This window comes from Papilio xuthus, unplaced genomic scaffold (genome assembly GCF_000836235.2).
Source record: "Papilio xuthus unplaced genomic scaffold, Pxut_1.1 DF828258.1, whole genome shotgun sequence".
Classification (NCBI taxonomy): domain Eukaryota; kingdom Metazoa; phylum Arthropoda; class Insecta; order Lepidoptera; family Papilionidae; genus Papilio; species Papilio xuthus.
This window is the reverse complement of record NW_013530391.1, coordinates 3,115,599-3,142,630: the sequence shown is the minus strand read 5'-3', so window position 1 is coordinate 3,142,630 and position 27,032 is coordinate 3,115,599. Positions and strand designations below refer to the sequence as shown.

The window sequence follows — 27,032 nt, the reverse complement described above, 5'->3', positions numbered from 1 at the left end:
TTTATGAAAGTATAATGTCACGATAAATAACATTTTGTTACCACGACCACACAGAAGACAGGCGTGAAGTGGAAGCTATTCCGCGTTTCGTCTGATGAGTGTGCGTCCCGGAGGCCAAAATTATCCTCTTTCCCTTCCCGTCATATTTCTTAGAAGGAAAGGATGGGAAGTGAAAGAGGACTTTCCGGATGAGAGGATGCATGGAAAGGGAAAATATTTTCTTTCTGTGCATCCTCTCCTCCGTCGATTAAAGGTAGGCAACGCATATACAATTGCGTATGTCTATGGGCAACGATCACTTCGCTATTTCAGCGATTTCAGGTGGCCGCTCGCTCGTTTGCCACTTTGTGATATAAAAAAAAAATTAATTCGGCAACAATAAAGCAATTGGATAATACGCTTACTGCCTTATGTGTACTTCGTCACGAATTCCTTTTGAAATGGTTAATAATACATATTTGTTCTAATAATATTAACATAATATGAATGTTGTTTATAATTTAAACAATCTCTTTCCTCTTGTAATAGCTATTTGCACAATCAGGAAGCGATAAAGTGTAAATATTATTGTCATAGCGTGGGTTTTCACAGTGTAAAAACAAGTATGGTAACATATTAATTTGTTGTATCACAGATGTTTTTTTAAGTTTAAAGTCAAGGTTAAATATGTAGAAGATGTGTAGATTAGCCATCCAAACAATATAACTACATTAAATCATAATTTTTGACTATCAATAAAAATAATTGACGACGTTGAACGATCTCTAAATAAGATATAATGAATTTCTTTGATTTGGGAAAGCAATTTTACTAATGATGAATGTTTGTTATCGGCTGAGCGGATCTGAATAACATTTGGAAGACAGAATACAGTCTGGAATATTGGCTATACGCATCTCAGGTCTTTTAGGGTCACACGGAAAAAGTCGCGGGCCAAATTATGAACATAAACTCATATATTTTTGGCAATAATGCTTATAATTTAGTTGTTATAGCAACCAAAATTAAACTTTAATAACAGTCAAATATTACAATAAAATTAAAAAAACAAGTCAAATGTAATAATAGCTTAGCGCAATTTATCTAAGCTTTTGATACCTTTTGTGAATAAACTGAACTGAACTAAATTAATGTTTCTATTATGCGTATGAGCCGCCATAGTTAGAAAAGGGTCCATATTTTATATTACCTCAGATTGACTAATATACCAGTAAAAACTGGCTCAAAAAAAAATAATTATGCGACAATACAGTGTGTTTTTATTTTTACGACAAAATTGGAACACAAAAATTTACCTGTATGTACATGTACAGTCAGGACCCTTCGCGGTGTTCGACTAACAGAAAATTGCCTTCTTGCAAATAAACAAACTGCGCTCCTTCTTATTAAATAACCAATGGGTTAGGCCTAAGTGATAACATTAAATTAAAATGCACTTTTTCATTCACACATATAGGCAATTCGTTCTACTGGTCATCGTCTTAATACGTGCGAAACATTCAAGCGACTATCACTATTAAGTTGGATTACTGCCAGATTACCCGACAGTACAATTAAACCATGAAATTTCATAACAATGAAAGTTTTTTTTTTCATTGAACGATAATATGGCAAAAGTAATAATCAAATGTAATGTTGTCTACCTTTAAACGACCAAATGTACAGAAAAAAGGAAAGAACTTTTCCGAAACGTGAAATGCGTAGGTGAAAACTGAAAATATGTTTAAATAAAAATCTTAAGACAGCACACAACTAAGAAACTGTTCGTTATAATATTTATTGTGTTCTCAAAGCATTACGCGAAGCAATTTAGATAGATGTTTTTATCATAGTTGATACAAAGTTTAGATAGAGCCGTATTACGGAAATGATAATAATAGTCCAACGCTTATTACTGTTTAAGTGGCTCATTCTTTATGAAAAATAGCATAGAATATACTTAAGATATTAAAAATACATTTGCGTCAATTTAAACACAATAGCTAAAGTGTTGATGCAAATTTCAATGAAGTCACTTTAGTAAGATAAACGTTTAGAAATGTATGTGCCAGTGCCCAGTGCCACATTTATCTTATGTGCACTTTTTCGATATGTGTCCTTCATACTTCAACATAATTCAATACCTAGGTAATGGTATCACTTAATTTCCCAGCCGCGATGGCAACATTAATTACTTTCCTTTTATCTCAACCATAAGGTGTAATGTAAATTTGAACAGCTAAGTTTGGTTTGAAACATTACATTATGATAGTCTTTATCTCTTCTTCATCTACTACCTCTTTCCTAATAAAATTACTTACTTAACTAAGATTTTTGAATGGAAAAGTTTAAATAAAATTACAAATTAATTTGCTTTGCATAATATATTTTATTACATAATTTAGACAAGATCTAAAATCAACACTGCGATAGATTAATCTTCGGATTCTAGTTCGTAACGGGCATCAATTGTACGTTGTAAGTCAAAGATAGTCAATGACTCGACGTCACTTGAATCTCCTATCCGTACCTTTATTGCTCCCGTAGGGAAGAATCTACTAGAAAATGTAAGTTCACCATTACCGAAGAATAATTCGATCGAGCTAGCATCAATATATGCTTTCAAATGTAATTTATCACTTGGTCTCCATTTAGCACGACGGACGCCATCTTTGCCTCCACGATTTAAAGTCACTAGACCTCTTTTGTAGTTGTAACTGATTATAACTGTGCTTGATTCATTTGATGATTGGATCAATATATCTAAATCTTTAGTTGCCGATGTTGTGATATGAATTTCTCCAGCTTTATCTCTTAGCCTGATAACAGCACCGGCTCGTGCACTTCCTTGGTGACGTGTTTGACGTCTTCTGATCGATTCAATTTCGTTTACTGGTCTTTGAATAAGACGGTTGTATTTGTCAAGTGATAGTACTCTCGGAATTGTCATTTGACCAGTAAAACCATCCTCCGCTTCTATATAGTTCTGGTTCCACATATCCATCCAAGCAATTACTATTCTACGTTTTGCTTTGTCTAGAATAGTTTGTGTAGCATAGAAATCGTGGCCATAATCCAATTCAACAAATTCAGTTATGGGTGTAAATATATTAGTCTGATAATCAAAATTTCCGACAATATAACCAGTCTGATATAAGTTCCTATACTTATATCCAGATGGCTGTATTCCTTGGGGAGAAAATAATAGAACGAAACGACCATTTAGTTCAAAGAAATCTGGACATTCCCACATGTATCCCAGAGATCCATCAGATTCATCCAAAATTGAGGCGAAGTTCCAATTGACTTTATCCTTAGAAGTGTAGAGAAGTGCACGCCCTAAAGTACTATTGGTCTCGCTATCCTGAAAAGAGTTTCCTAACACCATATAGTACATATTCCCACGCTTCCATACCTTTGGATCTCGAAAATCTGGCTGATATTCAGAGCCATTGATAATTGGATTAATCACTTGTTTCGTGACATTTATTCCATTTGTACTTATAGCAAGTATTTGGTGCTGTTCATGATCAGGATATTCCTCGGGTTTATTAACATTGCCGGTATAATAAAGATACAGTTTTCCATCCTCAACTATAGCACTTCCAGAAAATACACCACCTTTATCATACCACTGATCTGGGTACATTGCAATAGGTAGATGTTCCCAACTAAAAAGGTCTTTACTTTTGGCATGACCCCAGTGCGCTATACCAGGTTCATAACTGCTATTCGGGTTGAATTGATAAAATAGATGGTACTCATTTTTGTACTCACTAAAACCATTGGGATCGTTCATCCATCCATACGGCGGGGCCAAGTGGTAGCGTGGATAGTATCTATCGTTGACTTCCGCGGTAACTCTGTAACAAAGCAGAATAAATATGAAAATCTTTGTTCCTAACATTTTCACGCTGCACTCGAGCAGCAGGCGAATATATTTTGTCACAGATTACTTCAACTCGCGTATTCTTTTATATAGTCTAGATGTCATGTCTCTTACTATTGTTCTTAAAACGCTATGTACTTTGCTACGGTTTTCTTTATAAAAGTATAATGGAATACATTTTGTCGTGTAAACAAGTGTTGGATATTATCATTCAAATTATACGTGTTGACTTTAATGCTATACAAATATAGCAATTTCCTGTAAAGCAGAAATTAAATTATGATGAAAATGTCATGCTAGTGTTTTCGAAATGAAATTTGTATTTAATATTATAAAAAAGTTAAATGTTAACTGAAGTATAAGGAATGGCAAATATTAAGACCTAAGTACTAACTATGGTAAGTCAGAAAAGTTATGTGGTCTTGCCATTGCTTGAATAAAAATCTTAAGATTTAGGTACTTGATATGCGTTCTAAAATCAAGAAACAGAATCATCATCATCATCAGCTCACAATACGTCCTAGGAGGAGCCTACCCTAAGTTAAGTGTGATTAGGCCATAGTCAACCACGCTGGCCAAGAACAGAATATTAAAATTAAAATTTTTAAAAGTAAGGTAATCATTCATGATATATATTTTTCAAAAGAATTTCAAATAATTTCTGTAGGTTATTAAAAATATCTTCTATCTTTATTATTTTTTACATTTATTAGATCTATATGACGAAAATCGTCTGTAGTCTACCTAACATTTAGCTGTCATAATCCAAAAGTTCAAAAACAATGAACCAACCTTTTGCGATCCGTTTTTGTTATTTTTTTATTCACGCAGCAAAACATCAGTGATCTGAAATAGAAATGGAACAAATAAATTAAAATTATAATGAAATTGATTTATTGTTTTTTGAGCCACCAATTGCATTTTTTTACAACTAACAACTACAACTAAACAAAAACATTGTCATCTCTGTTTTTTAGTGAGAAAGACAGAGACCACAGCATGTATCGTGTGTTTCGGCAGTCGTAATGACCGTCATAGGCTAATAACATCACATCTCGTCTGTTGCACTGTGACGTCATTCGATGTACTAAATAGTATACTTCGATTGTTAATTCTAAAATAATAAATAAATTTCAACTCACCTAAGGGTTTCTATGAATGACTTCATATTAAATCGAACACGAATTATTTTATTATTAAAGCACAAGATACGAACAGATTGTGTGGACTGTGTGATTTAGCTTTTCTTTCGTCATCTCTTTATCGCGAGACTCGGGCGGACAATGACACCGAGCCGCGAAACAAATATTGCCCCTCAAATTACGAAATGTTCTTTATTTATACGCGGTCTGAATAAGTTGCAGGTTAACAGATTTAGGTTTGAAATAGTATAAAATAAATTTAAAAATATTATAATATTTACTTTAAAAATGCACTTATTATAATCACAATCTTGCAAACATGACGCCTAATTGTAAACAAACAATCGGAATTGACTCAGTTCATATTCATACATACATTTCCTAGAATAAGACTAGTGAAAACGGTCTTTTTAGAATGATCATTAATATAATAATGAATCTTAATACGTAGTCGTCTGATTTAAATTCGTTTACAAGTGTGCAAGGTCACGTGACAGGGCCTTAAGGAAAGTGGTTGGTTGGATGGATGTTTGTTTGAAGGTATCTCCGTAACGGCTCAATGGATCTTGACGAAATTTGGTGTGGATGTAGAACATAGTCTGAAAGAACACACAGGCTATGCATTAAGTTAACTTACGCGGACGGAGTCGCGGGCGATAGCTAATACATTAATAAAATCAAAGCACAAGATTCGAACCAACAACCACTAGACAGGTAATCCGTAACCTCAACCCATTAAGCTATTCGCTTCAAAATTACATTTACATATAAATTTACAAAGATAAATAAACTAAGAAATTCTACTTAGTTATCAAACAACTTAATTTACATTTGAAATGCTGTTACTTCATGCATTTATACGATTCTATCGTACATGTACGTGATAGTTACAAAGCTTTAATTAGCACATTGAGTGTACAACCAGCAGCAGACGACTACAAGCAAACGAGGAATTCATGTGTTACATAATATTGTACAGAATTTACTCTACTTCTTTAACAACATTGGTACTGTTTTAACACCTTGAGCGCCATGTTTATATTTTTGTCACAGTGTCTAGAACGCTGTGTATTCAAAAGTATACACATTTTTGTATTTGAGCACAGCCCAACAAAAAAAAATGTTTTTTTTACGGTCACTTAGGGTTTGCCGCTGAGGGGGTTAAGTATAAAAAGTCCCAATTTTTTTTTTTTTTATTTATTAACTCGATTTACGTTAAATTGTGTCAGATTAAATCTAATCGTAACAAACGTCGAGTTATTATTACTTTTATATTACTCTATAAATGTATGTAGAGTCGAACCTGGATAAGTAAGAACTCGATAAGCGAAAAACTTCTATGCGCGAGAGTTACTATTCGGTCCTGAAGGACGACTTCCGTAAGCATGAAATTCGTGTTAGAGAGAAACCTCTACAAGTGGGATAAAATTGTGGCCCTTGGACACTCGCTTATCCAGGTTCGTCTATATTTAATGTCTCAGCAACTAAACGTGTTTTACCTAAATATTAATGGTAACAACTTTCCTCTCCTATCGTAAACTTTGAAGATCTTCGTTATCTTATTACTTTGTGAAGAAGATAAGGATTCTACTTTGATGTTAAGTTGTTACGGCTAGTAAGCCTGGAGAATAAAATAACCACACATTTTATTTATTTACGGACATCCACACACATAGTCGTCGGTCCGAAACCTATTAATTGTCTGTTGTCCAACCATATGCTTAAAACTTAGTTAAAGTGACTACATAACATATCAGTTATTTTCAAATAATCTACTCATATGTTAATATTATAAAATAATTCTACATAAGGTAACCCATACGTCGCTGTAACTGTAATAAAATGTAATAATTAATCATTATTTTGCAAATAAAACCATTCATGCGTAGCAAAAGGTCGCCTGCAAAATATAACGCGCAACAAAAAGATTAAACTTTTGATTTATGCGCCTCAGATACCCTTTGCTATGATTTGTATAGTATACAAAAGTAAAAAGGGATTCTTTCCTTCAAAATATACTGACAAAGTTGGTTTCTTTTTGCACAGTTTTTATTTTCCCTGAGGCATGGAATAAATTCCGTTTATTCCTTAACTCACTCAAACAAAAATTCACAGAGCAAAAGTTACATCGATTCGATTTGAGCGTTAACTTTTCCAGTTTTATCCACAAATAGCCGGAGTAATAGGAAATAGTCATTGAAGCAATTTCATATGTTACTATTGAACTTATTTTAGAACTGTATATAAAATATTGTTTATTGGTTGATGTTCGATGGCAGAACTTGACTGACAAAGACTTTTGTAGCAACACTTTAAAAATAATGTGAAGGGACATCGGTACTATTTTGAATTGAGATGCCCGATTACTCGTTTGCCACATTGTACTATTAAATAAATATATAAAATATGCAATAGAAATTCATCATCTTTGCCTTAAATAATTTTCTTGGAAACGTTTCACTTGAAAACATAATTTGAAACAAGTGAAGTTTTCGCTTCGCAAAACTTCAGTTCCTCATCTGCGCTGCATATCGGTGTAGCCACGACAAAGCTTGTGTACACCCACCCCTTCTTCGCGTCGTTGGCAACCCTGTCCCAGGGGTTTCTTCTCCCCGACAAACACGTCTCAACGATCATCTTTCGCTTACGTGAATAAAGTTAATATTTGTATAGAATAAAGTATTAATATTGTGGATAAGTTATTCTTCTTCTTGAAGTGGAATACCGATTATCGAATGTTGGCACGCGCTTTCACATGAATAAGATATAAAATTGTATTCTATACAATTGCATAAAAAATATGGTAGATCAGATCTGAATCTTTTCCAACGAAATGATAAAAATCTGAACAAATAATCTAAATAATTGAAATTTAAATTTTTTATTAAATACTTTATTAAATGTTATTTTTAATTTTTAATAATTTTAAATATTTATTTTATAACAATAAATATATTTTTAAACACCCAACAATTTTTTAGCAAATATTGAAATATAAAAAGTTATAAATAAAACATTAATTTCTTAAAGTGATCAGACTCAATAGCACTTAATCTAATAAATTATTTTTAGATTGGCAGCGATGAATACAATGCTATTAAAGCATTCTGTATTTCTGAGCGACGACGGCCACTTCTGCGTGATTGCTTTGGGGTCCAATCTGTGTAAGAACCACTTATCCACGCCAGAAGTGTTAAATAAAATATGTGAATACAACCAATTGAAAATGAAAGGTTTAATAAATTATACACATTAATAAACAAGTTAAGTAAAAATTATTTTTATTGTTGACTATATACGTAATCCAACCTTAATTTTAAATACCAAAAAAAACGATTGACTATTGTTGTAATAGACGAAATAGCGGTATTATAGCGCCATCTATTGCCTGCCGTTTCAAAACAGAGTTTTATTTATTTTTAATAAAAACTAAACAATGTATTGTAAGCCATTTCATATATTCTGTAATTCCTTAACCTAAAACGTTATTTAGTCTATGCTATAAGTCAATAACACTTTTGTTTATTTAATATAACAACATTAATCATTTGTATTACCATGCAAAAGATTATTTAAATATTTGATTCTCAAATATAAAATAGAATTATTCAACTTATCATGTTAATTATCTGACGGTATTTCGTTATTGTAAATTAAAAGTATTGTAATTGCTCGTCTGAATGACGGCCATGTTTTTCTGGCATTCGGGTAATGGAAAAGACAATGTAACAGCGGTGTTTTTGAAAAAGTTGTTGTTTACAATTCTAAAAGGAATAAATGAGTTAAAGAAGACTATGATTTATTTGAAAAAGTATTCTCCGGCTGTGACTCCCACAGTATTATTTTATTTGAACACTTTTTTTATATTATAACATACTTAAAAAAGATAGAAATAAAAAAGTGTAGTCGCAATTTTTTTAGAATGGAATTTTCATGTATACCCACACATATACTTTGTCTGTCGGGTAAAAACATGATTCTCTTTGTCAGTCTGGTAAAAATAAGCAATGTGACTGTGTATTTTGACTGCAGTGATAGTATTGCCATTCTTTACATTATCTTTGTAAAACAGAGTCATAGACAAATATATCTGACGAAAGCCTTAGTGCATTGAGAATATACCTCGGTTATAAAGTCGTTTATCTTTGACGTAAACTTTCTTTCAACATGATAAGTGCTATAATAATATGAAAATAATATAAGTGCTCCATTTTTCGAAACATAACAATATAATCCTAGAAGAATAACTTTAAATTTTCTTCATAACTTTATTTGCAGTAAATAAAATAAAATGTACAAAAATGTGAATTACTTTTTTATTTGAAAAATTGAACATCATTCGGAGAGAAAACTCCTTGTTTTGGGTTTGGTCCTAAAGTTGACAAAAATGAAAAATTATTTTCTTCTCTTTTATTATATTACCAATAGAATATTAGGAAATATCTGTACATTTTTCCGCAAGATTTCAGCGAGTCCATCCGTGATGGAATTCAATTTCCGCTTTTATATCTAACGTACTTGAAAAATAAAATTGTGATAAAGTAGAGTCACATCTTGAAATTAAATAAATATTTTTTTGATTGAAATATTTTTCTGTTGTAAAATATTGTTATTATACGATTTTGAAATATATATACACGCGGACGGAGTCGCGGGCGACAGCTAGTATTTGATAAAATAGAGACTACAATATTATAACTAATATAAATACACCACAGTCTAAATCTACGGTCGCAATTAAAAGGGAACGTATCAAATTAACGTTCATCCCTATAACTCTGCGTCATGTGTCACGTAGCTCGAAACCGTCTCGTCATACCTGCGGTCTGCTGCGGTCCGCTTCGTAACGACGCATATCCATCACTGGATTTACTATTCGCCCGATTTATTAATTATAAATGTTTTATACCGTACCCACAATTAAACTGCTATTACGTTAAAACTTGAAAACTCCAAAATGTTTTTAAAAGTATGTATGTAATTTGAAGTGCCTTTGTTAAATTAATTTCGGCTTTAGATAGAAGCGAAGAATACTTTGTACGTTTGTAGCATAAACGTCTTGATCCATTTTAAAGTTTGAAGATTTAATTTTATTAAATAATGTTTGTTGCTTTTTAGAAGCGAGATTGTGTTCCATAGAATGCCTTTTAATGCAACGATGGTAGAAACTTACACATAGTCAAATCTCTTCATACATCTTCAAATACGCAACGCTGTTTTGACGACTATAGTGTAGGTTTATGTTTTGTGGCACAGAGACAAAACTAAAGCCTCTTGTCACGCGTTCAAGTACACTAAATCTACAACACATGTTAGTTATGTAAATAGTAATATTAAATGTATGGCAAACCTCCTATTATGTATTCTGTCAGTAATAGAACACGGAATACGAGCTGAAACCTGTATGTCATAGTCACCAAATAAATAGCAATATACACGACATATTATATATTTTGTCTAGTGGAAGAAGAGCCTTTTTTAATGAATATCAAGACTATCAAATTAACTAGTTAGGTAAAGCGGGCCTCAGTCGACTACAATCCTTTGTTTACTGTCTGCTTCCAAATTCTGAGTCATTTCTCAGGTCGTTCTCAACCTGTCCATTCCAATCATTTAAATTATATTATAAGAATTTTATTATAAAATACTAAAATCTTAGATTTACACAACAGGACAGATAATAACAGTATAATTTTAATCCAATAGGATAAACTATAACTTGGTAACTTTAGTATTCAAACTTTAAGTTTTTTAAGTTACAAAATACTTTTAATTCGGTTGTCTATGAGGAGTGAGATGTACAACAACATAGAAGATTTAAAAATATTAAATAATTTTATAATAATGCATTCATCAGACATTAAATTAACATTAAACAATACCGAGTGAAAATCTTTGAAGCTATCTATACTAATATCATAAAGCGGAAGAGTTTGTTTGTTTGTTGCGGAGGGCTTTAGGCTATATAACATTACCCTGCGACCAATAGCTTTATTAATTCCGCGAAGACGGAGTCGCGGGCGACAGCTAGTATATCATAAACAACAACAACGCACTCACTGATCGGTTTGATTCTCTGGCTATGTGGTGGGAATTTTCTATGAATTTTTTAACGATTATACCACGGGAAGTGGTGTTCCTGTTTTCGAATTCTGCTGATGAGACAGACCAGGTATCATCCACACATCCTGGAGGGCAGGCATCCCAAAATGGTATAATTCTCACGAAATCACTCACGAAATGTCTGGTACAGCCGCGTTGTGGAATGGTCTGGTGGGGGGTATTTCCAAACCAGTAAAATTAGGGTCTTTCAAGAAGCGATACATAACTCGTTCCTCTGGTATTGCAGATCTCTATGGAAGTCTTGTTTGAAAAATTTTTGACTCAACATTTTTAAATAATGTCTGATTTTCAATTTAAATAAAAAAAAATTAAAAAATCAACTGAATTTTATTATAATCTCTTTTATAGCTGAATAACATCCCGAAACTAAAACTAATAAATAGAACAACAATAGCAATGTATTCTTCCACAGAATATATTTGAATTTTCCCAAGTCCCGGTCCCATTTGTGCACAGTTTCGACGACTATCGGAATAAACAGGCCCAAAGTTGAGAAGAATATAGCGCCGACGAGGCCTATTAAAAGTTCCAAATCCGGCACAGCGACTGCCAAGATAACTGAAAACAATTTTGACAATTTGAAATAACTGTCTATAGAAATCGTTGAGGATTTACTACAAAAATGAAACTTTGTAAAGTAAATTATACTGTATTCTATATATACCATTAAATAATTGAACTGTTTGTATGTTATGTCGAAAATAAATCGCGGATAATATGTATTTGCACTACTTTTAATGAAAATATATTTTTAAATTTCTGTCTGTCTGTACTGCAAGTCATTGTTTCGATGATGATGATGATCTCCATAACTACTAGGCTGATTTTGACGGGACTTTATTCTATCAGTATATTTGTAAAGATAAAAAGAATGTGAAAATTTTTAGCTTCACAGATTTCCCGAAAAGAAACGACAAAGGTAATACCTTACCAACCTGTTAGAGCGACGCTAATTGTCCTAAGAATTATTTGTCCGATGTTGTGGAATTTCTGTTTCATAGAATCCTTTATACGGCTCCATATAATATCCATCGGAGCGTACATTTGCAGACAATATGTGAAGTATACTGCCGTCGCCACCATTACTTTCGCTGTCAGAGCTAATCTGAAACACATAGTAGTACTCGACTTTAGTTGGCACGTCGGGTAAAAGAGTTACATTGTTTTCGACGTGCCAAGCCATGCCGACTACATTATATTTTTTAGGAAATACTTTTGTACAATTTTCTAATAACAATTAGAAGAAAAATGTGATAAATCTACTCTCATAACCCAAAAATGATAAATAACATATAATTTCAATAAATGTGGTTCGAATAAATTTTAAATATTTATTTTTATTTGTAAAAAAAGTATCATTCCGTCATTTTTCATAGGAGATATTTCCAGTGAACACCTTCATACTTTCTTTATTATACATCTAATATTATATAAGATTAGGAATAAAGATTTCGAAATATTAGTTATGTTATTTATTATGATTTTAATAAACAAAATGAATGACAAGTTAAGGCACGAACCAAAAGCCTGTCTCCTAAGAACATAGTCAAGCGAAAAGTTCTACATCAAAGAGCTATTTCGTATAAATTGGCATATTACATTGCTTTGTGTCCCTTATTCATTATTAAAGCTTTGTTATCGAGTAACAAAAGGTTAACAATCACTTCTGACAGCTATCCTGAAGAAACAGTACAGAACACTCCATTGGAAGCATATCTTAAACGATAATCACCTTGTACATCTTATACACCTTGAAAAATTAAAGTTCGGATTTTTTTTTATTTTTTAACCATTTTATATAATTGTAGAACAGTCAATGCATCCTTTCTGGAGATGCTATTCATCCATCTATCTAAACTTTCGCATTTAAAATACGAAACTACGATGTTTTCACATATTCCAGTTAAATGCTTTCTTGTAATAAACAAAGTTCGAAACAATAAGTAATAATAACGTTGAAAAGGATAATAAATAACGCGAATAAAAGCCCATTATGAATTTTGCAGACGAGTCTATGGTAAGCTGCTGGTATGAATGATGATAATAGAGAAAACGGACAGAAATTATTATAACTTTATGTACCTATTAAAGGTTAATAAAAACTTTTGTATATTTGTTGGTTAATAGTTTACCTAACACTGTTAGAAAGGTTAATAAAATCATCGTAGAGTCGACAAAAAACAGGATCCTCTTTTAAGCAATCCTTCTTTTGTTTGTAGACCTATTTAGGCTACGCTTTGAATTAGAAGTGTATGTGAAATTAGGAGTACCATAAGTATATTTGTTATAATTTATTCCATTTATTATTTTCCCACTTTTTGTTATTATGAAAAATAAACATGAAGCCACCTCTCATAATGGTGAGTGGATCAATACGCGTTAACCTTTATTGTACAAAGATTAAGCTCAATATCAATTTAAGCCAAATAAATTCTAGTCACGTATTTGATATTGAAAAGCAACACACAAAGGAATCAGATTTATTTTTATTATTTACTCAAAAAAGACGTATTATTTTTACATGCTGACATTGTTTTTCAGAAAACAGAATGATTGTGAATATAAAACGGATATTGGTCTCAGAAACCCACGGTTAAAATTAATTCCTTTAAAATACAAAAATAAAAATGCCATGTAAACAATAGAGAAGACGTTTATTATTAGATTGGAAGATAATGTTGTTCAACTTAGATTATAGTATGTCTATTTTAGATTCGTTTGACAACTGACGCCTATAAAATATCGATATAATTTTGTATGAAGATTAATGTCGTACTAAATGGACGGTTGTCATAGTGTAGAACCGTCGCAAACAACGAATAACTGTGAACTATCGCGAATCGATCTTGTAATAAAATTAATCGAACAAATGTGTACTATTATTTACTTATTTTATAACTAAGCTATGTATTGCACAATTAATTAAAAAAATTTTTTTTCTTCGTCAACACCTCATTTTTTGGTTTAATGTCTTATTTCTTTATGTAGTTATGATGGATAAAGTACGAATAGAAAAAAAAACAGTTTTATTTATATTGTAATTAAAAAACAATAATCATGAATTATCGATTGCAAGTTCTATGAGAACAACCATCGAAAATCATTTTACTCAACCCATATCTAGTGAATTGTCACTTAAATTGTCAAACTAATCTATCTTAAATAGACACACTACAAGACCTTGTTAACGCTACGTTATCAAATTACGTTATGCAAATGCATACTAATGTTTACCAAGTTATAAATTAATGTCAAACTAAATCATCAAGATATTATCCTATGACAAACACCATACATTATTAAATCATCTTAAATATCAAATTTCACGCATAAAAACAATCGTTGTCTCAGTTTTGTTATAAGAGAGTGAAAAAGATGACAATATAAAATATACGTAAATGTTACATTATTCGCATGTAGCGCCTGTCACATTTATTAGCACCAAATATATGTTTCCTCGGAAATAAAACGCCTGATCAATTCCTATTATCAATATAACTGAGTAAAATTCTTGTTTCTACGTGATATCACCAAGAAGAGACATTTATATTTTATCTTACTTACATCTTACTAATATTATAAATGTTTGTTTGAACGGGTGCATGGATCCCGCTGAAATTTGGCACAGATGTAGAACATAGTCTGGGAGAACACATTAGCTTATTAATAAAGTTTTTTTTTAATTCCGCACGCACGGAGTCGCGGTCAACAGCTAGTAAATATCTAAAAGAAAGTCGTTTTATTCTATTTATAACTCAAGAACTGCTGACGCCATTTGACTGCAAATTTATACTAACGAAGAGTTAAATCGTTTCGTTACAGTTGTTTTTAAAGTTCGATGTTTAACATCGATATGTTGAAATATTAAGGTACTGTAGATTTGTAAGAATATTAAGTGACTTACATTTCGTCCTGTGGTAGATTGATCGTGATACTTCCTTTGACGTCATCCCCATACTTCAAATATCCAAACATTCCGACTACAGCGTACAACACCGCGACTAACACCATTGTAACATTCAACACTCCCGGACAGCCCAGGAAATGTTGCGGTTTTTTCATCTCATTTTCAACAGGCATGACCACGTTGATACCTTCCATAGCAAATATTGCTGTGCTGCAACAAATTCAACTATTGTTATAAATGCAGACCTACAACATATGTAGTTATAACAAAATATCACTAAATCACATAAGAGCGTCAAAATAAGAGCGTCGGTGGCTCAGGAGTCAAGCACTTGATTTGAAATACTAGGCCCTAGGATTGAATCCCGCCATTTACCAATGTGATTTTCAATTTCCGATTTACATATTATATATACATTTATCCGACGTTTTTACGGTGAAGGAAAACATCGTGATGCTGTACATATCTATCTGAGAAGAAGTTCAAAGATATGTGTGAAGTCAACCCGCACTTGGCCAGCGTGGTTGACTATGGCCTAATCAACCTTAACTTAGGGTAGGCTCCAAGCCCCTCGGTGGAGACGTATGATGAGGATAATGACCACAAAATTCATTAAAATTCATAAGGTACGAAATAGTGAATTAGAATAATATGAGAGTGATTCTTACGCTACAAAACGTTAATAAACACAAAGTCAAATCACAACACATAAGGTATATAACCTCATTAAACATTACTTTAGTAATAGCACGTATAAGTAAAGGTTCGTCACCCTGCATTAGGCTATTGACATTTCTAGATTATGATGAAAAATGCTTGAAGCGAAACGTTTTGATTACGCCATACGATTATTTGAATCTATTTGAATAAATGTTATAAAAATAGATATATTGATATCGAGCGTGTACTTCTGTTTGTTGTCTGGCATGTTAGGAAACTTCTCACGAACTTCAACAACTGTCAATAGAATTTTTGAAAGGAAAAGTTTCGATGTTTTGACTAATAGCAATAGTTTACCTCAAACTTGGTAACTTAATAACTTCAAGTTATAAAGATACACTCAAGTTAAGTGTCAGACGTCTATTATATATAAAAGGTGTATAAACTAATCACAGAAATGATGGGAAGGGGATTTGGATTTGGACACGTAGAAAGGGGGATTGTCACTTTTCTGTATAAAGGTAGGAAATATATCTGCAATTGCAAATGTCTATGAGGAGCGTTCAATTCAGATCGCCGCTTGCTCGTTAGCCATCTTAAAATATTTTAAAAAAGTGATCTTGTTCTTCATTAGCAGTATACACTTTTACCTTAAAAATAACGGCCATTGTGTAGGACTGGAGGCGAGTTTTACTGTCGATATGTCTTTAAGATCACTAAATGTGTAGATACAAGTTATAACAAATGTCAGCAAGAGACATATGTTTGCTAACAATGAGAACGGCACGAGAAACTTCAGATGCCGAATTTGTGTCAAAACGATGAGTGGAATAAGTAAAAAGCCGCAGTACTCTTTCACTGTAAACGTGTAGTTTGGGTTGAAGTGATCGCAAATCTGAAAAAGGAAAACACTGTTATTACTAGAATAAACAACACTTATGCAAAACATATCTCTGTCTGTTTTTAGACCATAAATAAGTAGGATATCAAAAAATTTCTAATCACTTTTTTTAAATTCGGAAAAATTTCACAGCGTTTTTTCTTCAAAACAGACTGCTTTTAGGGTAACGTACCTCGAAAGCAAGGAAAACAGAACCCTTATAGGATCACTTTGTTGTCCGTCTGTCTTTCAAAACCTTTTTTTATAATATATAAAGTTACTAAAGGGTAATATGTAATTTTACTTGTACAATAATAACACCCCACAACAATTATGCCCCTGGTTACATTGCAAATGCATTTTCAATCAAAATCGTTTACATTTTGCTATTGAGGTTTTATGTTCGAGGGAATCTCATTTCGTGTCACAATAAAAATAAAACAGTCTATCAACTGGAAGTTTCATAGTAATTCAAGCTATAGCTTCAAGCTATAGTTTAATTGGATTTGGTACAGCTAGGGTTGCGATAAAAAATTTTCCCTTCTACCATTTTTTTCTCAGTATTTTTTTTCATTCCTCGTTCATTTCTATTTAAGTCAAAAGATAAAAAAAATATATCAAAGTTAATCCATTTCGGGAACCACAACTAAAACTAAAGCTATGATTTAAAAGGCCTAAAAGCAATTTCCCTGAAACGTGTCAAATAAATTCCGATCGAAAATATCAAACGTTCCGAGAATTTCTCAGACCTTTTTTTACTTATTTGCTCAGCTCTGTAATTACTTACAGTCTAGGAGATAACGATTGCAATCTATTCGAAGACTAAAGTTCAATAATAATCAATGTATTTACGTTGCTAATAACGAGAATCCAATTTAAATTCTTATCTATGTCTGTCTGTTCACAAGTCCGCTATTATTCAGAGTAATCTTGTCATCTTTATCCATTGGGGCATGGCTAGGCATGACATCGCCCCACTTTTTGCGATGCCATGCCTAGACTATACAGAATACTATATAAATTTGAACAGTGGTAGAGCCCGCTTTAACATCTTCGCACGAATCGGCCCGGCTCGCCCGGTGAAATACCACGACCACACAGAAGACAGGCGTCAAGTGGAAGCAATTCCGCGTACAGTCTGATGAGTGTGTGTCCCGGAGGCCTAATTTAGTCCTCTTTCCCTTCCCACCCTTTTTGTCATAAGAAAACGATGGAAAGTGGAAGTGGACTTTCCGGATGAGAGGATGCATGGAAGGAGAAAATATTTTCATTCTGTGCATCCTCTCCTCCGACGATTAAAGGTAGGCAACGCATATGCAATTGCGTATGTCTATAGGCAACGGTCACTTCGCTATTCAGCGATTTCAGGTGGTCGCTCGCTCGTTTGCTACTTTATGATATAAAAAAATACAGAAAATATTCAGCATCCATAGAGACTTATCTTGTATTGTTTGCCTCATAACATATTCTTTGGACGATGTTACTACAAGCAGATAATAAGACTTTAGATATTGTATTGCGCCAAACCTCCGTAATAAAAACAGCAGATCAATAATAATGAACTGTATTCCTATATAGCTGTCGCCCGCGACTCCGTCCAGCCGGAATTTAAAATAATCTTTATAAGTATCCTATGTGTTCTTCCAGATAATACGAAATTTCAGCGAGATCCATGCAGCCGTTCCGGTGATATCTTCTATCAAACATTCATCCATATCTAAACATTCGCATTTATAATATTAGTAAGAAGTAAGACTCATAGTACAGACACAACCGCAAGTCGCAAGACATCGTGTGAACATGAAACGCGATATCTTCTTTATATAGAACTACTAGCTGCCGCCCGCGGTTCCGTCCGCGTGGAATGAGAAAAAAAAATATTTCCGGGCAATTTTTCTCACCTTTTAAACCTTCCCTAGACTTCCACAAACATTTCAAGACCAAGATAAAATTAATCCGTTCAGCAGTTCTCGAGTTAATTACTTCAATGGATGTATTTGACTTAATTAACCAATAAAAATGTTACAAACGTACTTATAATAAGTAATTCGTACTTACATCTTTTAGAGAGCTAGCTATGAATATTACGTAGACGCTAGTGCCGCCCAAGCACACTCCGGCCATCGCGTAATCCGCAAAATGTCTGTAAAATAAAATCTCTGTGAGTTACTCATTCGCTATCAAACAGAGATTCCTATAATAAATTGTCTCAGAAAATATACATACAGTTGCCTTTTTTTACTTGTCTTACCCAAGACGATAATATATTTATGTGTATGGATTTGTATGTATGTATTTATGTATGTACTAAGAGATTTTGAGAGGTGAGATTTAATTCTCGAGTGTCATACAGCCAGTTTTTTTTAATTAACAAACAGTGTTATTAGGTATCTGTAATTATCTCACCTGACTATTTGAGAATATTTCCTTAAATTATGAGGTCCGTGTTTGAAAACCTTTTCACATGTGTCAGTGTAACTCAATGAACTGACGCGGCAGTGGCTGCAAATCTCTCGCGATGTCGACACCTGAACAAAATTTTGATAGAACTGTTAACAGTGGTAGACGCCAGCAACAACATTTGTTGCAAGAAGGGCCGGCAGGACCGGTGAAATTCCGCATTTATTCTGATGAGTGTACGTGCCGGAGACCTAATTGTAGTTCTCTTTCCCTTCCCACCAATTTCTTATGAAGAAAGGATGGGAACGGGAAGTTGAAGGGACGCATAAAAAGGAGAAAAGTTTTCCTTTAAGAATTTTACATTATTGAAGAAAAATAAACTAGAGCACCAAGAGTATCGCAGATGCGTTTAGACCTTTAAGCAGTCCGCGCTCTGAATAAATTGAGCGAGCGCGGGATTAAGCCTAAATAATAAAAAAATAGTATTACCAAAATATGTACGCAGTGTGTCGCTATCACCCCGACTAGCGCCGTACCGATGCAGCCCGGTATCAGACCGGTGTGCTTGAAGGCAGCGGGCATCGCTAGCAGACCAGAGCCTAACGAGGATTTCAGCAAATGGAAAAATGAACCTAAAGTCCTGCAAGATACGACTTAATTTAACATTATACACATTTCTCAAACAAAACGTGACGGCGTTGATTCTCCAACTTTCAATTCTTTCTCCTTATAATCACACATTGAGTCATCATAATTTATGATGAACTTATCGAAAACTTTCCAATCATCAGAATATAAAAACAAGATAGGAAATAAGTGATATAACTTTTATTTACTACAAAATTAAAAATTAGCTACGTGTATTAATATTTCTTTAAATATTTTCATTAAAATAAAATTTTGAATTGTTTTAAACTGATATAAGCATTCAAGTAAAGCAATAAATACTAACATCAACAACTGTCATAACTAACTTGATCCAACCTATATCACAAACTGGGCGTTATTAATACGATGTCGAGGCTGTCAAACTAAACTCCCAATAATACGGCAACTTAATGGTTAGCAAAAGTTTTGTAAGTTGTGATACGAACTCGATAAAGCTTAACATCCACTCAGTCCAGAGTGTTCAGGAAACGACTTACATCATTATCAAATTAATATCCTTAAAGACGTTATATGTCGTATAAGGGCATAAAAACAAGAAATTAGTAATTTTTAGACATTAGTAGTTTTGAATCTTTTAGCGCGAACGGCGCGCTTTCGTTACCAAGTGTCAGAATGATTAGTGAGGGGACATAAACTTCGATATTTTAGGACAGCTAGTGTTGCGCCAGTACACCGGCAGTGTCGGACTTTCTTCCTAATAGTACTTAATAAATATATTGTGATAGTAGTATTTAATGAGAATGAATTAATGGTTAAAAGGAGGAAGCCCGAATTATGTATTGTGGATATATAGATTGTGCAATAGGGTAGCCCTTTCCGCACTGGGGATTAGTAGTTATTACATAACGACCACAACGAAAAGGACGATGTTTCTGATTACTTACGACGTGGGATGTAAAACATTCCGATGTTCAAAAGGATTGTAAGTATCTTCGCCGTAAACATCTTTATCAGTCACGTTCAGTGTTACTGTTGACTGCATAGGCAGGGGGTCACAACTCTCACTACTGAAATAAATACATAAATTTAAAAACTTGTTCAAGCAGAATTTTATAGTGTTACGGATGAACTCTGCTTTGCTAATATATTTTAATACTAAAATAAATATGCGAATTTAAAAAAAAAGTTAATTGAACAGTATTATTTTGACAAGTGTAATAATAAAACTTGATAAAATAATCTTATTTTTATCTAAAAATACCGTAATATTTTTAGTAACTTCAAGATTGACTTTCAATAGAAGACATATCTATAGTCCAAGTTTAGAAGAAACAAACATGGTTGGCACTTAACGTCTTCATTCATCCCACACAGATTTTCAAGAATCGTGAAAGCCATAAGGCCGTAACGCTCTTTTAAAACCATACTATTGTCTCTTTCCATTTCCAAAGGTATTGAAAGAGATGACAACATGTTTTATAGTGTCGTGTCAAGAGTTTCGATAGTGGAATTTCCATATTACAAAAGAATCAGTATATGTAGATAAGCATAGGTCTATTTTATATCCTCAGAATCTTGATTTTCGACTCCATTTATTTTTATAGCAAATTACAAGTAAATTTAATATTAAATCTTTTTACACTTTGACTAACAAATTTACATTATAAGTGATTTGGCGTTTACTTAGTTCCTTTACTATTTAAAAAGAGAAGAAAATTATAGATTAAAAATACCTTTTACTTTATAATCTGTATCCACGAATAGATGTATAAAACAACACATTTTTTACTCAAATAATGTATTACAATTATAAACTTTCAATTAACTATTTTATTAAGGTTAAATTTTATCTTTTCATCTACTTTATGGTGGCTTAAAAATGTATATGGCATAGCTTATTTTTTAGTTTCGTAATAATTAAATTTTCTAAGATAAAAAACGACATTAAATATAGTTACAGATGTGAGTAATTTAGACATCCAATCGTCTAAAACATCGTATATAATAAACGTATGTTTAATATTTTTTATTTAACTATTGAGAAAAAGTTACATAGAAGATGACGTAATAAAATAATAATAATAATTATATAATATTAATTATTATTACTATGATTAATATTAATAACATCATTCGAAATACCGTTTATATATTTGGTAAACAAAAAATTCAATATCCTACATTAATACACAAAATACTGTTAAGTAATAATACAATACCTTATATTTTCATTCATTTTGCAAAACGTAAAATGACACTGTTTAATTGCTAACAAACACTAACTCATCCACAGTTCACAAGACATTTTTTAAGCGAATAAAAATTCGCATGAATACAACATTGCGATGAAATGTCTGACTCTAGAATAAACTTGTTTAACCGCAACTTACTCTAAGCATCGAGGTCGACGTGTTATGGAAACCCAATTTTTTTATATTTGACATCATCGTGTACTTGAATATTAACAACGACTTTATGTTTATCTATGGAAGTGAATTATACTCAATGATTTGTGGTAGTGGCCTTTAGAATGTTAACAATATACCTTTAAATATGTGCTACTCGGGCACTATAACATGATACCTAAGTAGAATGGTGCTTATATTATTTACTTCATACGTACATCTTCAGCAGCAGGAATATTTGCAGAAAACGTCATTGTCAATTATGTGAAAATTAATATGAGATTTTTAGTGTATTTTATACTTGATATCGCACAAATTTTATCGATGACGATATTATAGCGCTTGTCACAAATAATCGTGCTAGACTATCTCTAGCCGAACTGAGTGACATCTTATCTGATGTCGCCACAATGTGATATGTTTTTATAATATGCAAATAGGCAACGTCTTGAAATAATAAATATTATAAATTAATACTGCAGCTGCATTTATATTCTCCAAGATAGCTTAACTACCGCAGTAATTAGTGAAAGCAATGAAATACAAAGTCATCTCATGCTTTGAGAAATAATCTATTTCAGCTTAAGCGATAATATCCCTACAATATAAATTTTTGTGTTAACATAAAATTCTTAATTGTTAATTAAAACAGCCGACTTTACCACGCGTATAACAGTTTAACAGTGGTAGGGCACGCTTTAACATCTTCGCACGAATCGGCCCGGCTCGCCCGGTGAAATACCACGATCACACAGAAGACAGGCGTGAAGTGGAAGCAATTCCGCGTTTCGTCTGATGAGTATGCGTCCCGGAGGCCTAATTTAGTCCTCTTTCCTTTTCTTTATAAGGAAAGAATGGGAAGTGGAAGTGGACTTTACGGATGAGAGGATGCATGGAAAGGGAAGATATTTCCTTTCTGTGCATCCTCTCCTCCGTCGATTAAAGGTAGGCAGCGCATATGCAATTGCGTATGTCTCTGGGCAGCAGTCACTTCGCTATTTCAGCGATTTCAGGTGGCTGCTCGCTCGTTTGCCACCTTTTGATATAAAAAAAAACGCGTTGCAACGCAAATTACAATATTTTTTATTAAGAGTGAAAACGCTTTTCTGCCAAAAACTCTAGTGACCGAAATTGGCATTGAAATGGAGGCCGTAATCCACTTTCGAAGAGACTACGATTTTGTATTTTGCGTTCTTTACGCCTGCCGGTGAACAAATTTTGATACAAATTTTGTCGATGATGACACCATTGCGAATGTCGTAAATATTTGTGCTAGGCCCATTGTTATCGTCAATACTTCAATGATAATATTGACGTTCCTGACTTAAGTTGATGACAATTGATAACATTTCTCACCTTGTCTAAAATTATACTAATAACATGTTTAGTGGAATGCGGTTGTTTTTAGTTAAGTAGTGACGGTCGACGGCTAATTACGTCTATTACAATAGCTTATAGTAGTTCTCACAATTAAATTCGTATGAAGGCTAGCTTCGACTAAAGAGAAATGGATTAAACAAAGATCAGCCATTGTTCTAAATAATTGGGAAGTCAGCGCAGAGCACGAAGAACTTCGTGCAAGCTCTTGGCGATATAGTAGTGGTGACATTATTGTGTAAGGTGCAGTTTAAAAAAAACTTAAGGCCAATTTGAATAGACCATTTGACGCAACATTATAACGACATTAGATAGTCATTATTTAAATAATCGTGTATTCGATATTTGAAAAGATAAGGCAAATATGTAGCCCTAAATTAAAAAAAAATATATTTTATATCCGCCGTTACAAAGTTACGTTGTTGAATTTTGATGTAATGTCAAATTACCCCTACAATAATTTATCTTGGATAACGTTTAAAGGTCTTTTTTTAATCCATATATTGCGTACTTGTTAAAAAATTAACACATCCAAATTTATTATTGTTCATAAAGGTAAAGAGATAAGATTTCATATTGAAGACAGTAAATATTATACTACCACTTGATGTTACATTGTTCGTTGTATCTTTTACTTCATAACAATACACGTGTAACGAAGTCACAATATATTAAAATTAATTCTAAATTTAAAAATTATTCTAAATTTAAAATTAATTCTAAATTTAAAATTAATTGTGAATTTAAAATTAATTCTATATTTAAAAATTAATTCTAAATTTAAAATTATCCATCAAACGTTTAATAATTGGGTTATCTGGTTTGAAGAAAATGTTCCCAAAGATAAAAGGGATAACAGAATGTTTTATAAAATTGTTCCCTGAATGTAAAAAGCGGGTAAATAGAGTCATTGTTACCCTGAGCACTTGTAAAGATGTTTGCCTGATTAAAACAGGATACTTGTGGATGATATACCCTCTTTCAACTTAACTCAACTCATTCAAATTTGTGTCTTACAGTTGGAAAGAAGTGTCACCAAATGTTGGCGATACTAAAACGATAATGAAGAATTCTTGTACAATATCCTACTTTATTTATTAATTAATTTTTAAACATTTCCATTTGATTCAACAACTACTGGAGCATATATTTTCTATTTTAGCCAAAATTTAGAATTTTCCGTTACGATGTTTTTCGCTATTTTATTTAATAAGATCATCAAAAAGGCATAGACAGAAAATATAATGTGTGAACTAATTTTAATGCAAATTTCTTTGCTTGGGAGTTTTCTCCGTGCTTGATTTTCACTACTTTTTATAAAACAACACATTCATGAGAGTTTTTTTTAAATAAAATTTCTCAGAAATGTTCCGCATAATGGATGCGTCGGTCCACTACACTCGTTCATTTTTATTTCAAAATGAATCGACATCATCGATATAACAAAGAAAATAAACAAGTTTTAATTGTAAAGCTGTAAATTAAGAAAATTTACGTGAACAATTTTCATACCTGTTTGTTTAAATCGATAACACCAGCTCGGCAGCCAAATTGCTTTTATTCGTTGTTAAATACTCATTTAAAAAAAGACTTATTTACAATATTATTTCATCGAAAACTATTAATGATTTTGTTTTTAACTCGTTGATTTCCCGCGCTTTTTTCTTCTATATTTTTATCAATCAAAAAAGGCAAAGGTCTTAGTGGCCATTATGCCACATTTTTGACAAAACGCTGAGGCCTATACTACCAATAAGATGGAATACATAATTCTTCACTCAATGAATGTAATCTGTAATTTTTTTTTACCTTTTTAAAAGTTTTATCGGGATCTTTTATAATTTTTATCCAAGCTATATGAAGCAATGCACTAAACTTAATGAGCATGTGAATAATAGATGGACAACAAACTACATTTTATTCTAATTATTGTATTCCAGACAAACTTTACTCGTAAATAAGTATAATATTTTATGAGTGTGTATGAATCTGTTCTCTGTTCCATCTTAACAAATATTTCAAATCAAGTTAATATAAAAATTAAAAAAAATACGATACCTTGATTTCATAGTAATCCATGTAAGTATACCATGTGCACTTCAATTCAAACACTCCTCCTCACTCACTATTTACAATTTTTATTCACAAAGGCGCGTACGTACAATTCCGTGCACCCGCTGTTATCGTGTGACTGCGTTTACACAGGTTAACATTTAAACAATCAGATGATGCATCACGAGAGTAGGGATTGGAACAATTTTACTTATTACTAATATTATAAATGCGAATGTTTGGATGTATGAAAGGATGGATGGAAGTAAAGTATCTCCAAACGGCACCGTGCGCGTCTAGCGCGAATTACTACGGGCAACGAATCCGAAATTAGATTTGGCACGTTTTTTTTTATTATAAGGTGGCAAACGAGCGATTCTCTTTAAGTGATTAAAGATTTTAAATATAAAAAAATGCTAGAACACAAAATATGTTTAACCTGAAAACTACGATTTAAATGTGAATTTGTTGTTGTATAAAATATACATTTTACAACATAACATTTAACATTTCCTGCGCAATCAGCTTAAATATATTAAAACAAAATGTTGTTTTCATTTTTTCGTTAATTAATATTTACACGGTACAAAAAGCTTTAATACGAAGCAACATACCATTATTCTGATTATGGGGGATCACGCCGACTTCAATGCGGGTCATTATCAAAAACCGCAACATACCGCTAAACCAATAAGGTTCCGTTGTTTTGACACTGGTATGAAAACAAATAGTCATCCCTCTCGTTCTCGTTGTAAAAATAGAGATAAATTCTAATTCAGTTTAAAGGCAGTAGAATTTCAACAGTTTACACCTAAGGATAAGTTAAGATTTCTTTTAAGCTAGTCATTTTAAATTTATGTTCCTGAAATTTATAGAAGAAGCGTCACATTGTATAAAAACACACGACATTAGAAAACTTGAATCTTAATTATTTGACTAACCTCAAAACGTCAATAAAAGTGACTTGGGGAGTGGTAACTCATAATTTACGACATAGATTAGTTACTCTGTATTAATGTTATAATGTCATTAGAATGTATAAACGACCAATGTTAATTTAACAAATGAAAAACAATCAGATATCAATGCTTTCCATAATTCGAATGTTTTGAATTACACGAGGAAATTATCAAATGTTGATAATTTCAAGCGTAAATCTCTAAACACTTTTGCCTCAAACTAATAAAACAAAACCGCTAAATTTCAGCGGTTTGATTATTAGTTTGACTTAACGACTGGCAAATTGAGATACAACATGAAACTGTGTGTCTGGGTTTATGAAATTGCTTTACTTTAAAGTTGATATACTTGATGTTAACACTGTTTTAACCACATCGGCTATTTAAGTGCCCATCGAGAGGCACGAATCTTACCTACGTTGGGCGTTATGGGTGAATAAGCTTTAGTCTACTACGCTGGTTTAGCGCGGATTGGATGATTTCACACAGATCTTTGAATATCTTCCATCTACTCAAATATATCGCATTACGATTTTTCCTTCACAGGAATGACGTCGGATAAATGTACATAATTAAATGTAACAATAATAAATACTTAATAATTACAAATCAATTGCTTAACTACTGCGCCATCGACGTTCTCAATTTTT

At 32.5% G+C, this 27,032-nt stretch overlaps 2 protein-coding genes across 4 annotated transcripts; both read right to left on the bottom strand.

The window, feature by feature from the left end:
- Nucleotides 1-2,354: 2,354 nt before the first annotated feature.
- Nucleotides 2,355-3,942, bottom strand: LOC106113386 (sucrose-6-phosphate hydrolase-like). The gene has a single exon (XM_013306115.1). It carries the CDS (start codon nt 3,884-3,886, stop codon nt 2,414-2,416), a length of 1,473 nt encoding a protein of 490 aa, XP_013161569.1. The 5' UTR covers nt 3,887-3,942; the 3' UTR covers nt 2,355-2,413.
- Nucleotides 3,943-11,441: 7,499 nt separating this feature from the next.
- Nucleotides 11,442-25,563, bottom strand: LOC106113504 (proton-coupled amino acid transporter 4). Of its 3 annotated transcripts, none has more exons than XM_013306313.1 (9): nt 25,430-25,563; nt 20,534-20,656; nt 19,470-19,620; nt 18,987-19,108; nt 18,639-18,723; nt 16,351-16,595; nt 15,038-15,250; nt 12,069-12,238; nt 11,442-11,691 (listed from the first exon to the last, which is right to left on the bottom strand). In XM_013306313.1, exons 1-9 carry the CDS (start codon nt 25,438-25,440, stop codon nt 11,450-11,452), a joined length of 1,362 nt encoding a protein of 453 aa, XP_013161767.1. In that variant the 5' UTR covers nt 25,441-25,563; the 3' UTR covers nt 11,442-11,449. The 3 variants fall into 3 exon arrangements, with proteins under 3 accessions (XP_013161767.1, XP_013161766.1, XP_013161764.1); XM_013306312.1 differs by lacking the exon at nt 25,430-25,563 and adding an exon at nt 21,809-21,998 and having other exon boundaries at nt 20,534-20,653; XM_013306310.1 differs by lacking the exon at nt 25,430-25,563 and adding an exon at nt 21,809-21,996.
- Nucleotides 25,564-27,032: the final 1,469 nt, after the last annotated feature.

Excerpts from the sequence above, each read along its gene's own strand:
- LOC106113386 (XM_013306115.1), bottom strand. The coding sequence starts at position 3,886 with ATGTTAGGAACAAAGATTTTCATATTTATTCTGCTTTGTTACAGAGTT.
- LOC106113504 (XM_013306310.1), bottom strand. Across the intron at positions 18,724-18,986 it reads AAATATTCTCAAATAGTCAG|ACATTTTGCGGATTACGCGA; the intron begins GTGAGATAATTA and ends TTTATTTTACAG. Across the intron at positions 15,251-16,350 it reads CAATGGCCGTTATTTTTAAG|CACAGCAATATTTGCTATGG; the intron begins GTAAAAGTGTAT and ends AATTTGTTGCAG.